This window comes from Phyllobates terribilis, unplaced genomic scaffold (genome assembly GCF_046119375.1).
Source record: "Phyllobates terribilis strain yellow unplaced genomic scaffold, ASM4611937v1 Scaffold_2__4_contigs__length_985480577, whole genome shotgun sequence".
In the NCBI taxonomy this organism is placed as follows: Eukaryota; Metazoa; Chordata; class Amphibia; order Anura; family Dendrobatidae; genus Phyllobates; species Phyllobates terribilis.
Genome location: NW_027362762.1, coordinates 845,983,518 through 845,997,910, shown reverse-complemented (window position 1 = coordinate 845,997,910; position 14,393 = coordinate 845,983,518). Strand labels below are relative to the sequence as shown.

At 41.8% G+C, this 14,393-nt stretch overlaps 1 protein-coding gene across 1 annotated transcript in view; it reads left to right on the top strand.

Annotated features, from left to right (window-relative positions):
- The first annotated feature begins 2,339 nt into the window (after window positions 1-2,339).
- LOC141232843 (myeloperoxidase-like) overlaps window positions 2,340-14,393 on the top strand; it is a 42,726-nt gene continuing 30,672 nt past the window's right edge. Inside the window, exons 1-4 of the mRNA XM_073667837.1 lie at window positions 2,340-2,372; window positions 2,444-2,529; window positions 11,569-11,662; window positions 12,809-12,984. Coding sequence (XP_073523938.1) covers window positions 2,454-2,529; window positions 11,569-11,662; window positions 12,809-12,984 — 346 coding nt within the window. The 5' untranslated portion in view covers window positions 2,340-2,372; window positions 2,444-2,453. The remainder of the gene's footprint in view (window positions 2,373-2,443; window positions 2,530-11,568; window positions 11,663-12,808; window positions 12,985-14,393) is intronic.

The following is a 14,393-nucleotide window of genomic DNA, read 5'->3' as shown; positions in this document are numbered from 1 at the left end:
TTTTGTGTGATTTTGTTGTCAGCACATTCAACTTTGTATATTCATTCAGATCTAGGATGTGTTATTTGAGTGTTCCCTTTATTTTTTTGAGCAGTGTATATGGTAACATACCAAAGCACATGCTGTATAATAAGAACACAGAAAAGCAGTAAATCAGACATGTGCCATGGGAAGAAAAATTTGGATTAACACTATCACTTGTAGGGTTCCCTGTTGAGAATGCACATTTGTTACTAGGTATGCTCTTACTTACTTCTGTCCTTACAGAGCGGTAAATACCAGCAATTAACAACATGAAATAGTTTTAGATTATTTAAAGTGGAACGGTCACATCCAGAAATTCAATTCACCTGCAGATATAGGGTTAATCTGCAGATGCATATCATTAAAATCCTGTTACCCTGTCTGAGCAGTGGCTACAGGGAGAAAATGAACTTACATCCTCCCTGTAGCCATTTGTAGGAATGGCATCCATGAATGAACATGCATAAAGATGAGGGGATCTTTTGAAAAAATATTTTCCTATTAAATTTGTGAATAAATTTCTGCAAATCTCTATACTGCAAAGCTTGTATATACTTTGAAAATACACATGGAGGAGAGGAGAGAGAGAATCTGGATGAACCATAAGAGCTTACACTTTACAGGCGAAATAGAAAGAGAGGACCCTGCTGACCATAAGAGCTTACACTCTACAGGAGAGAGAGAGGACCCTGCTGACCATACAAGCTTACACCCTACAGGACTGAGAGAGGACCTTGCTGACCATAAGAGCTTACACTCTACAGAAGAGAGAGCGAAGACCCTGCTGACCATAAGAGCTTACACTCTACAGGATTGAGCGAAGACCTTGCTGACCATAAGAGCTTACACTTTACAGAAGAGAGAGTGAAGACCCTGCTGACCATAAGACCTTACACTCTACAGGATTGAGCGAAGACCTTGTTGACCATAAGAGCTTACAACCTACAGGAGTGAGAGAGGACCATGCTGACTATAAGAACTTACACTCTACAGGAGTAAGAGAGGACCTTGCTGACCATAAGAGCTTACACTCTACAGGAGTGAGAGAGGACCTTGCTGATCATAAGAGCATACACTCTACAGGAGAGAGAGGACCCTACTGATCATAAGAGCTTACACTCTACAGGAGTGAGAGAGGACCTTGCTGATCATAAGAGCTTATACTCTGCAGTAATGAGAGATGACCTTTCTGACCATAAGAGCTTACACTCTACAGGAGTGAGAGAGGACCTTTCTGACCATAAGAGCTTACACTCTACAGGAGTGAGAGAGGACCTTTCTGACCATAAGAGCTTACACTCTACAGGAGTGAGAGAGGACCTTTCTGACCATAAGAGCTTACATCCTACAGGAGTGAGAGAGGACCCTGCTGACTATAAGAACTTACACTCTACAGGAGTAAGAGAGAGAAACCCACTGACCACAAAAGCTTGCACTTTACAGGAGTGAGAGAGGATTCTGTTGGCTATAAGAGCTTACACTCAACAGGTTTGAGAGACTTGCATAGTGACTTTAGAGAAGGAAAACCACTCTGCTGTACAAACTGTGCTCCACTAGGAACCGCTGATCTGTGATGGCCCAGATACTGACCACCCCTGTACAAGGTATGATACTGTAAGATGTCATAGCTGCAGGACATTATGAGGAGGCCACGGAAAAATGCATTAGCCTTTTCTCTGCTGCTTCCGCAGTATGAGAAATATGGCCGGGCAAGTTTCATTTTTTTTTGCAAACAGTGATTTGAATCTTAATTTGTTTGAATTCGCAAATTTGAGGAAATTTAACTCAAACTCGATCCTCCAAAGGTCGATACACTCATCTTTAGACATAAATTCATATAATAGTCAAAATGGTTTGGCAGAATTGAATGGTTTAATTTAAAAGACTTTTCTTCCCCATCTTCAAATCCAAGTACGGTAAGCATGGTACAATGCCAAGCCTACACCTCTCGCAGTCATACCTTAACAAAATTGAATTTTTTTTATTTTTGAAAAAACATTGCTTTTCAATTTGTTTATAGATTTCTAGATATATCAGTACTTCCTTCTGTAAATCAAATATTGCAACAATGAAACAGTTTGATATACAATGTGACATATTAATATTTAATCAGCTACTGGCTCCCTGCAATGTAATCTAGATATTCAGCAGATTACAAAATTTTTTATTTGGTCTTTTTATTATTTTCATTAAGGATAATATCATGTTTATAACGATCAGGACCCCACAGATGGGTATTGCAACATTACTGGGCCGGCCCATGGGATGTCACTCTGTCCAGTCTCCCTTTACAGCCGTGCCTATAAATTACAAGGTGAGTGAAGTGATTTTACTTAGTGCAAGAGCAGGTAAGAGATACTTAAAGTCTTTTACAGCGACTCATATCAGTTCGTTTTCTTTCATTGTATTTTTTTTTTAGGTGTCACAAAATGAATCTTCTGCATATTTGTGCTGTATTCCTGCTGGCAACTTTACTAACACAGATAAATGCAATTTCCATTCAAGGTAAATTATTTTTCTTTGTAATTGTGTTACAGTATAATGTAATATCATTATCTACTCTGGAAAAGAAACAATGGTTGATTCATTACAATTTTTGTGCAGTAATTTTTGGGGTATATTTACATATTTAGTATTTACAGAAAACTTTTGTGCAATAAATACCAGAATGTTGGCAGGAAAAACTCTGTGTAAATTAAGTGCGATATAGACGCATTTTTTTACGTGTTCTTGTGTGTGTTTTTGATCCTTTTTTACTTGCGTTTTCCCCATTCATTTGAGTGGGTGAAAACGCTGCAAAAATTCTGAAAGAATTGACATACTGCAGATTAAAAAAAAAAAATTCCAAAGGCTCAAATTTACAAGGGAAAAAAAGCTGCATGTGCAGGAAATTTCAGAAATCAGAAGAGAAAAAGCGTGGCAAAAAAACACAACGTGTGAACAAGCGCTTACTGGCATTCCACTGCTCTGTAACTTATGGCATATCTTTCTTTACAGGATTCCATATAAATAATGCTAATAGTTCAATGGTTGTAATATATCCTATGGATGAGGTTTCAATGAAGTATGTTCACACGTTTTCTTGCATTTTTTCCCAAACCGTTTTTGCCATGAAAAATGCAGCATTTTACTGTTTCAGAATAATGAAAAAGATTTCTGAAATCTCATGCCCATGCTGCTTATTTTTTCATTGAAGATTTGAAGCAGTTTCAGTGTTTTTGCAGCATTTTGTACCCTTTTTAATGAATGGGAAAAAAACGCTATAAAAAAAAAAAGGACAAAAAAACGCAACATGGGAACATACTCATAGATTGCTGTAGTCAGCTGTCTTTAGCAGTCTCTTAGATAATGGAACAATGGTTTACAAATGATACGTTATGAAAGATTTCTCAATTCTCAGGATCTTTACTGATAATTGTAAATGAAAAGAGCAGAAAAGATAATTGGTAAATGGCTTTTTCCTATCTTGGCAGGATATTCCATACTTGTATAGGAGGTGTGGGTCCTGCATATTTCTTAACATCGGGGACCTGATGCTCACATACCGTGGGGAAAATAAGTATTTCATACACTGCCGATTTTGCACGTTTTCTCACCTACAAAGAATGGAGAGGTCTATAATTTTTATCGTAGGTACACTTCAACTGCGAGAGACAGAATCTAAAATAAAAACCAGAAAATCACATTGTATGACTCTTAAATACTGTATTTTTTGGGTGAAAAGACGCACTTTTTTCCTCCAAAATTTTGGAGGAAAGTGGGGTGTGTGTCTTATAGTCCGGATATACGGTGTCTTATAGTCTGGCATTGGAAGAGGGTAGTGGCAGTGGCGGAAGAGCTGGTCACAGGAGGCAGGAGCCGGCTGCTGCAGCTAACACTCTGCCACTGTTAAAGAAAATGAATATTCACTGTTCCTCACACCCATAATCCCTCCCACCTCTATGTACTGAAGACGGCATCTAGAGGTGGGAGGGATTATGGGCGTGTTGAGCAGTGAATATTCACTTTCTTTAATAGAAGGCACCCTGTTAGCCACAGCCATGGGCTCGGCTATCACGTATGAACACTGATAAAGAGCATGAATACTCACTGCTCCCCACGCTCATAGTCCCGCCTACCTCTATGCAATGAAGTCGGCGCTGAGAGGTGGGCGGGACTATGGAAGTGGAGAGCAGTGAATATTCATTCTTTTTAATAGCGGGCACACGTGATCGCTCAGCATCTGCAGGAGTCGGCAGCTGCTGCTAACAGTGTGCCCGCTATTAATGAAAATGAACATTCACTGCTCTCCACTCCCATAGTCCCAGGTGTGGGGAGCAGTGAACATTCCAGCAGCTGACCTCGGCGTGTGGGGGTGCATGGCAATGATGTCATGTGCTGCTTACATGCTGAAATCAGCTGCTGGCATCAGAACAGGATGCCACGCTGTGAGGGAGCAGAGGAAACTTAAGTAGGATCGTTTATATTTTTGTTTTGGGGGGGCAGCGTGATGGGGGTCAATATATACCAGGATGGGGGGCCAAGGTATACCAGGATAGGGATAGAGGGGCATGTATACCATGATGGGGATGGTGGGGCATGTATACCTGGATGGGGATGGGTGACCATATATACCTGGATGGGGTTCAGGTGCATATATACCAAAATGGAGATGGTGGACCATATATACCACAATGGGAATGAGAGACCATATATAAAAAAATGGGGATGGGGGACCTTATATACCAGAATGGAGATGGGGGACAATATATACCATAATAGGGATGGGGGACCATGTATACAAGAATGGGCATGGGGGACCATATATATCAGGATGGGGTGCCCGCTACTGAAGCCAGCACATGTTCAGGCCTGTTTCAAGTTCGCAAGTTCGCCAATGACCATCTGGATGATTGAGAGGAGGCATGGGAGAAGGTCATGTGGTCAGATGAAACCAAAATAGAACTTTTTGATATCAACTCCACTCACCGTGTTTGGATGAAAAAGAGGGATAAGTACATCCTCAAGAACACCATCCCAATCATTAAGCATGATGGTTGAAACATCATACTTTGGGGGTGCTTTTCTGCAAAGAGGACAGGAAAAATTTTGGCCAGCAACCTCATTCCCTCAGTAAGAGCATTAAAGATGGGTCGTGGCTGGGTCTTCCAGCATGACAACGACCTGAAACACACAGCCAGGGCAACTAAGGAGTGGCTCCCTACTAAGCATTTCAAGGTCCTGGAGTGACCTAGCCAGTCTCCAGATCTGAACCCAATAGAAAATCTTTGGAGGGAGCAGAAACTCAATGTTGCCCAGTGGCAGCCCCGAAACCTGAAAGATCTGGAGAAGATCTGTATGAAGGAGTGGGCCAAAATCCCTGCTGCAGTGTGCAAACTTGGTCAAGAACTACAGGAAATGTCTGACCTCTGTAATTGCAAAGAATTGGAAGAATTCAATACCAAATATTAAGTTCTGCTTTTCAATTGTATCAAATACTTATTTCATGCAATAAAATGCAAATTAATTATGTAGAAATCATACAATGTGATTTTCTGGTTTTTATTTTTAGATTCTGTCTCTCACAGGTGAAGTGTACCTACGATAAAAATTACAGACTTCTCTCTTCTTTGTAGGTGGGAAAACTTTCAAAATCGTCAGTGTATCAAATACTTATTTCCCCCACTGTATGTCCGTTAAGCGATGGTCAGAATTCACATTCGTTTGAATAGGACTTCAGACCACCTCACAATTGACAGCAGCACACAACATTGCCACATTCTGAATCTAGAAACCCACATTTATTATACATTTATGGCATATATCATGGAATTAAGCACAAGTTGAGGATATCCATTTAATCATTCCTATAGCAATGCTGACTTGCCTAAAAGGGGATCCAGCATCTCTCTCGTCTGCCTGATCTGACATCTGGTGTGAAGAGAGGCTGCTGTAGGCAGCCAGGACAGTTGCAGACGTAACCATCTGACATCTTGTTAGACATGACCAGCTGGATATCAGAGAGTTGCCTCTGCAACTGTCCCACATCCATACAGCAGTGTTTCTCCAAGCCTAGTATCTGATTGGGTAGACTAGAGAGAGGTGCTGGACTATCCCTTTAATTTTATGTTTAGTGTTACTATTACTATTATTTCTATTTGTTAAATATACATTCATTATTACAAATTTATGCATATGTGGCTGTTAATGTAAATTCTTAAAGGGAATCTATCAGTAGGATCAACCCTCCTAAGTCGTCTATATGGGCATGTAGATCGTAGGAAGCTGAATAAAATGATAGTTTAATTTCTGCGATCCAATGTCTTATTCCAGAGATATTCTTGTTTTTCTTATATGTAAATGAGCTGTTTAGGACTATGGGCCGGATGCTGGTTTGCATGAGAATCTGCCTACAGGAATTATTTTATATGTAAGGGATGTCACCAGTCTGAGACTTGTAATTAATCCAGAACAGTAGAACTAAACTTTGCCTCCTTATAAACACATTTGCTGCAGCTCTCACAGCTCCGCTGTATTGCAAAACTGTCTACCTATGAGCTTAAAGCTGAAGAAATGAGAGGAACCTGCAGATGTGTTAGTTATAATCACACACAGCTCTGCAGTGAGATCAGAAGAGCAGAGAGCGGCCATCACACATCACACTGGTAACCATTACCTGTTTCACACTAGTAACTCCGCCTTTCATTTACAATAATCTCTGGAGGCAGATTCTTGTGCAGATCAGTGTCCAGCCCAGCCCATAGTCCTGATCAGCTCATTTACATATAAAAAAAGGTGAATTTCTCTGGAATAAGACATCGGATCGCAGATATCAAGGTATCACTTTATTCTGTTTCCTATGAACAGCTTAGGATTGTTCATTCTACTTTATAGTGAACCTGTCACACAATTCATACTACCCAAATTAAGAAATTCTAACATAGGGAACTGCTTGGGTCCATATGCAGAAATAAGACTAGTCCAATGCCGAATCAGAATAGATGGATTTTTGCCCGTGCTGCTCCAGGTGATTAACAAGTCTCCTTCATAGCAACAGACCTATCAAACACTTGGATAGGAAAGTGGAGAAACTGTGCAGGGATGGTCTCCTCTCGAGTCTGGTCTTCCCCTATAGTCCCTGGAAGGCTCTTCAAACTATATACGGTGTAAACCAGAAGTTTACATACACTATATAAAAATACACATATGCATGTTTTTCTCAATATCTGACATGAAATCAGAATAAACTTTTTCCCGTTTTAGGTCAATTAGGTCAATTAACATTTGCCAAATGCCAGAATAATGAGAGAGAAAGAATGTTTTAAGGCATTTTTATTACTTATTGCAAGGTCAAAAGTTTACATACACTAAGCTTACTATGCTCAGGAAGGAGATGGACTCTGTGTCCCAGAGATGAACGTGCTTTGGTCCGACATGTGCATATGAACCCAAGGACAAAAGCAAAAGACCTTCTGAAGATGATGGTGGAAACTGGTAAGATAGATTGTGTCAATATCCACTATGAAACGAGTACTGTATCAACATGGCTGAAAGGCCACTCTGCAAGGAAGAAGCCATTACTCCAAAAGAAACATAAAAAAGCCAGATTAATGTTTGAAAATGCACACAGGAACAAAGACCTTAATTTTTGGAGACATGTCCTGTGGTCTGATGAAACGAAAATTGAACTTTTTGGCATAATGACCATCGTTACGTTTGGAGGAAAAAGGGAGAAGCTTGGAAGCCTAAAAACACCATCCCAACTGTGAAACACGGGGGTGGCAGCATCATGTTGTGGGTTTTGCTGCTGGAGGGACTAGAGCACTTCACAAAATAGATGGTATCATGAAAAAAGAAGATTATGTGGCAATACTGAAGCAACATCTCAAGACATCAGCCAGGAAGTTAAAGCTTGGGCGGAAATGGGTCTTCCAAATGGACAATGACCCGAAGCATACTGCCAAAATGGTAACAAAGTAGCTTAGGGATAACAAAGTCATTGTTGTGGAGTGGCCATCACAAAGCCCTGATCTCAGTCCTATTGAAAATTTATGGGCAAAGCTGAAAAGGCAAGTGCGAGCAAGGCGACCTACAAAACTGGATCAGTTACACCAGTTTTGTCAGGAGGAATTGGTCCAAATTCCGACCAACTATTGTGAGAAGCTTATGTAAGGATATTCCCAACGTTTGACCCAAGTCATTCAGCTTAAGGGTAATAGTACCAAATACTAATGAAATGTATGTAAACTTTAGACTTTGCACTAAGTGATAAAAATGCCTTAAAACATTCTCTTTCTCTCATTATTCTGGCATTTGGCAAATATTAAAACTTACGGTAATCCTAATTGACCTAAAACAGGAAAGGTTTATTCTGATTTAATGTCAGATATTGAGAAAAAATATGCATGTGTCTTTTTATATAGTGTATGTAAAATTCTGGTTTCAACTGTAAGTATAAGTAATAAGACCGATTTGAGTCATTACGATTACAGCAATACCAGATTTATATCGTATTTTTTATACTTTGTTACTTTTACAGACTAAAAATTATATTTTACAAAAATGTAATTCTTTTTGCATCATCATATTCTGAGAGCTCTAACTTTTTTATTTTTTGATGAATGATCCATATTAGGGCTTGTTTTTTGTGGGACGATTTGGTGTTTTCATTTATAGAATTTTTTTTACTTTTTGATCTCTTTTTGTTCAGTTTTTTGTGTCCAATAAGATGAAAAAGCAACATTTTTGGAATTTTTTTTATTATTCTTTTTACAGTGTTTGCCATATGAAATAAATTTACAGTTTTATAGATCGGGTTGTTCCAGATGTGGCAATATCAATTGTTTACTTTTTTTCTTTATTTGTGTTTTATCATAAATGATACCTGTCAGTGGCTCACTGACACAGCCTGTTAGACCCTGCTTATAAGCAGGATCTAAGAGGATACTGTACCCTGGGGTCATTAAAAAACCTCAGGGTACCATGGCAACAATCGACACCCGCGATTACAATTACTATTGCTGGTGGTTGATCATTTCAAAGGGGATCATTTAACAGTCTTTTAACTACTTAGATAAATCTATCGCGATTGACAGCGATATTTAAGGAGCTAATCGGCTCCGGTCGATTCCAAAACTGTCCGGGGCCGATACTTCAGGGTGTCAGCTGTCATGTACAGCTGTCTACCATGGTAATTTTGTGCAGTGGCACTATTTACTTATTCCTAATCGCTGTTTTATAATGGCGATGAAGGAATAATGTCCCATAATGGCTACCGCTTCAATGTGTATCGGCGGTCATTAAACGGTTGAAAGGGTTGTCCACTACTCCAGTCCCTTCTCAGTTCCTGTGTTTCTCTGCAGTAAAATACCTATACTCACCTTTGGTGCCGGTGCTGTTCCAGCGGTGTCGGCATTGGTTCTCCCGGGGATCACGTGACATTATGGAGAAATCATAGCAGCAGAAGCTCTGACTTCCTCTGGATTTATGTGATTTGTTGGATGGTGACGACAGTGAAGCCAGTACTGATTGGCCACGGGGAGCTCGGGACATTGTTTGACATAACAATATCATGTGAGCCCCGGCAGACACCACTGGAACGGCATCGGCACCGGAGGTTGCTATTATACCAGGGGGAAACATAGGGATTCAAAAGAGGGTGTCCAAATAGTGGACATCACCTTTAATGTCTTTAAAGGGAACCGGTCACGTCCTAGTTGCTATGTATACTGCCCCCATTGCTTTGTTAGTGATTCAATGTGCATCACTAACAAGCTGTTTTCATGAAAATCAGTGGTAGTGACGCGCCCCCTGGGCCATGTTCAAGGGACACCCGGAGCCGGATCTGGATAGGGGTAGTAGTCCTTGTGGCGGTGACCCGGTCCGTGCCCAGGGTGGTCAAACTAAGTGTGCGGCAGTCTTTGTAGATGTTGTTTAAGTGTCGACTACGCCACCCGTTGATTGCGGCTAGGAGGCCGCCGCTGCAGAGCAGACCGCTGAGGCCGGTGGTAGGATTGTGCAGCAAGGATGGTATAACCCCCAACGGGAGGGGTATGGCCTCAGGGCAGCAGATGTGGAAGTTGGTGGTTGTGATGGTGCAGCAAGGAAGCTCAGAGACAGGTGATGCAGTTTCAGGGTTTTTACTCACAGGTGTTGCTCCGGTCACTCCGGCCTTGAGTGACCACCCGAGCCGTGCTGCGTCCACCAGGTGTGGGACTCGGTCAACTCCCAGGCAGTCCAGAGCGTGGTCCTGAGCTCCCTTCTCTCTCTCTCTCTGCTGGCCGTTCCCACCAGGGATCCACCTTTGTCCGGCTCCCTCGGGCCTCTTGGTGGTAAAACCTTCTCTGGCTTTCCTGACCCTATTCGTGGTGTGCCTTCCTGGTGGATGTGGTGAGGGTCGTGGCAAAACTTAACCACGACCTCCGGTTCCTGGCTAAGGATCATTAGCCTCTGCCAGTTAGGGTTCCGGTACCCGTTTCTGCCAACCCTTCACCCTTTTGGTTTACTTCTGGGATCTCAGGGTTCCCTCTTGTCTTGTGTCTCTGGGCCTTTCTTCCTCCTTCTCTCCACTACAGGCCTGGCCCTGGAGCTGGGCCCAGCCGGAGCCACAGCTCCCCGTCAGCCCTCCTGGCTGAGCTCCTCTGCTCTGCTCCTCCTCAGACTGACTGACCCTGTCCTAAGATGGTGCCCACCATATATACTCCCTCTATGTGTGAGCCCAGGTGACTAGCACCCAATGGGCTCCTACCTCTATGCCCAGAGTCCCTCCCCTATCTGCCCCTACACTACTGGGATGTTCCTCCCCCCCTCCCACTCCAGCCAGGGACAGATGCTGTCGTACCTGCACATCTAACTGGTGGGAGTACCGTAGTTCTGTCCCCCGGAAATGGGATGAGTGTAGTGCATGCAGCTACTGAGCTCGGTCCCACACTCCATCCTTACCCGGGAGTGGAATACCACACCTCTGGAGTGAGGTGCAATACCCCTGTAGCAGCCGAGTCCTCGGGGTGCTACAGTAGCATAATGATGTTATAACGTTTTATATACTTTATCTTACCTGCTCGTATTCAGGCATAGGGGTGTGATTCTCACATTCAGTCATGGGCGGCGCCGTGTTCAGTTAGTGTTGCATCACTAACAACGCTATGGGGGCAATGTCGATAGTAGATAGGACGTGACAGGTTCCCTTTAAGAGACATCAATCCTGACTGAAGTGAAAATACATACTATGTACCTTCAAATGGAACTGTAATAAGGTAAGAAAGGTCACAAATTACGGGTCCTTTTGCTCATGGTCTGAACTTGTTTTGATACTTTACTATTTCAGTATAATTAATTGCAAGTCTACATTAAAGTGTTTGTCAGCCAAAACCTTATTTTTCTACAATTTAGCCTCTGTACATTAGTTTTGCTACTAAGGACTTCTCATGATAACTTGCCAGACATATCAGGTTATGTGCAGTTATGTTATGTACATGAGTTCCTAAGCATTAGAAACCTAAGACATGTACGGATGCAGTTTTGTCAGTGTGTATTGCATCATCGGATTTATCTTTATTCTTTGAGGTGGAGAATACAAGATACAAGATGATGTTATTCTGGAATCTGTCAAAGCCGCTAAGAATCTGGTGGATTCGGCATACTTGCAGACTAGAACAAAGTAAGACTACTGAAGACTCAAATGTACAAAAATCACAGTAATGTATCATAAGATAGCAGCTATTGGATGACATGACAAAGATGTGGTCTCCATACACAATAACGCTGGCTGATTTCAGCAGGGCTGGCTGACCATCTGAGGTATATGGGGGACCACCCAACTCTCCCCTGATGGATGATGGAGAGAGGGGATGTGTGTCAGGCACCTTATATTTAAACCTCAGTCTGTTTGTTCTAGGGCTAGGCCAGCTCTCTCCTGGAGACTACATGAACACATAAATGAGACAAAAGATTAATAAAAGATCTTTTGTTCATGAATGATTTTTCGTTGAAGAAAATATTCTCCAAAAAATGGTTCCATACTCACCCGATGGCATTGGACTGCGAAGAGTGTAACACATCACCACACCTTTTCTTACCAGTGTCCTGGGGCTGCATTAACCAAACATTGACCGCGGCCTGAGGAGCCACCTTTAATAAAGATACTGTAAACCAATGTTGGGTTATGTGGGTTGGCCACAGCTTTTTTATTTAACCAAAAAACCACCGTACATACATTGCCAAAAAACCTTCATCGTCCATGCTCATTTTCTGCCTTTTTAACCAACAATAAAATACCAAAGGCCAACCGCTGGTTTACAGTGGGCCTTGTGAATGAAACTTATCGAGCATGGACGAGAACCACCACGCTGTGACAACTAACAAAAAACCACACTGATAAACCAAAAAATTTCTTCTTCCACTTGTTTTCATACCATCCGTAAAATAATGAAATGAGGAAGGTGGACGGGTTTCCTCTTCTCAGGTAAGACGCTGTGTGACTGATCTTTGCCGCCTTTCCCTCATGTGTATAACCATTTGAATACCATGCCCCCAAATCTCTCTTGCAGCCCCAGCCACTTCCCGCACTTTTAATTAACCCTCAAGGGACCCACCACCAACTCCCTCACAGTCCTAGGCCCTTTCCTTATTTTATTCAGGGCCTTATAATCATGTTGACAAAAATATATATGGCTGCAGTGTATTGTTGGCAGCGTTCATCAGATGACACTCATTCAATGACTGTTCAACCATCAAACTACTTTTATCTAATGTGTATGGTTTAAGATATCAATTTGTAATCCATACTAATTCAATGCATTTTCAGTTTAAAGGTATGGTCAAAAATGGAAGATGCAAAGCTATCAGATATAATGGCGTTCTTCAAGCAAGCCGTGGGAGCAGCTAGAAATTTTATCCGATCAGCAGATTACTTTGACGTCACTCGCCTACTTGTAACTGAGAAACTGAACATCATGTACCCAGATACAGTCAATGCTTCAGGTGCGCACCAAAAATGATGGCTACACAAACTGTTCTCTAAGTACAGTATTGCTCTTTCATGCAATGCTCTTGGCATTTGCCGTAAAGCAACAAGTGATAGAACACTTATATGAGTGATGAAGCTTATTTTCTTATTTTTCTAATCGATTCTGTTTTTAAAGGGGTGTTCACACTGGGGAAATTTTTGTCAAGCATATTAGCCTCTATGTCTCCCCGATCAGCACTCAACAGCGATTTGGACGCAGCGTATTTTTGTTGCATCCAAAACGCGGTGTTCTAATGCTGCATTTTTGTTGTTGGTACATGTGAATCCACCGCATATAATGACACTTCAATTGGTCAAAATCCGCAGTGGAGACTAGCGTGTATGCTACAAAAATTGACACGCTGCGGTTGAGTTTGGGTACATGGTCAGGCGGTCGGTATGAGAGGAGTTGTACTCCTCCTCTCCAACCCGGGTATCACCCGCAACACATTTCCATCGCAAATTTGCAGCCATTAACTTTAATTGAAACGCAGCAAATCCACATATACCTGCAGGTTTGCTGCATTTCAATGGACCTCAATGGGCGCAAATTTGCTGTGGGATCGCGCTAGAAATGGTCCTGCTGCGTTTTTTAACGCAATGTGAATCTGGAGCGGAAATTTCTGCACCATGTGCACAGCAAATCCGGATTAGCATTGCTATGCATGGCAGACCTATTAACAAGCATTTTAGCAGCGTTTGCGCGGCGGTAAAACCACCGCAAAAACGCATCAAACATGCTACGTGTGCACATAGATTAAGGGTGTGAGAGAAGCAGATGAGAATCTAGTCAGCAGTTCACACGTACCTGTCCTCATGTGAAGTCCTCTAGCAAGTGGAATTGAATCCTAACAGTGTGCATATTATACAATGTTATTCCTCATTCAGACGTCTGTGTTGCACATACGTGTTTTATCCGTTTTTTTTTATGGATACAACACATACCCGTTATAGCCTATGGGCCTATGGGGTATTCACATGTCCCTGTTTTTCCTGGAACGTGTGTCCGTGTAAAACACATGGAGACATGTGCGTTTTTATATATAAATATATGGATCGGTGAAAAACATATACATTTTATGGATCTGTGAAAAATACAGGCAGCACAAGCATGGCATCCGTGTGCCATCCGTGTGCTGTACATGTTTATCATTGTAAAGTATAGGCGAAACTTTGGCATTTATTCATTTCTTTATCCATCCATGAAATACACTGATGACACTGATGGTAAAAATGGACACACGGATGAAACACTAATGCACAACACTGATAACACCAGCACCATTTTTTCATAGATGTGTGAATGAGGCCTTAGGATTCCGAAAGCTGCAGTGCTTGCCGAAAATTACGTATCTCAGTGGACAACCCCTTTAATGCATGAGAA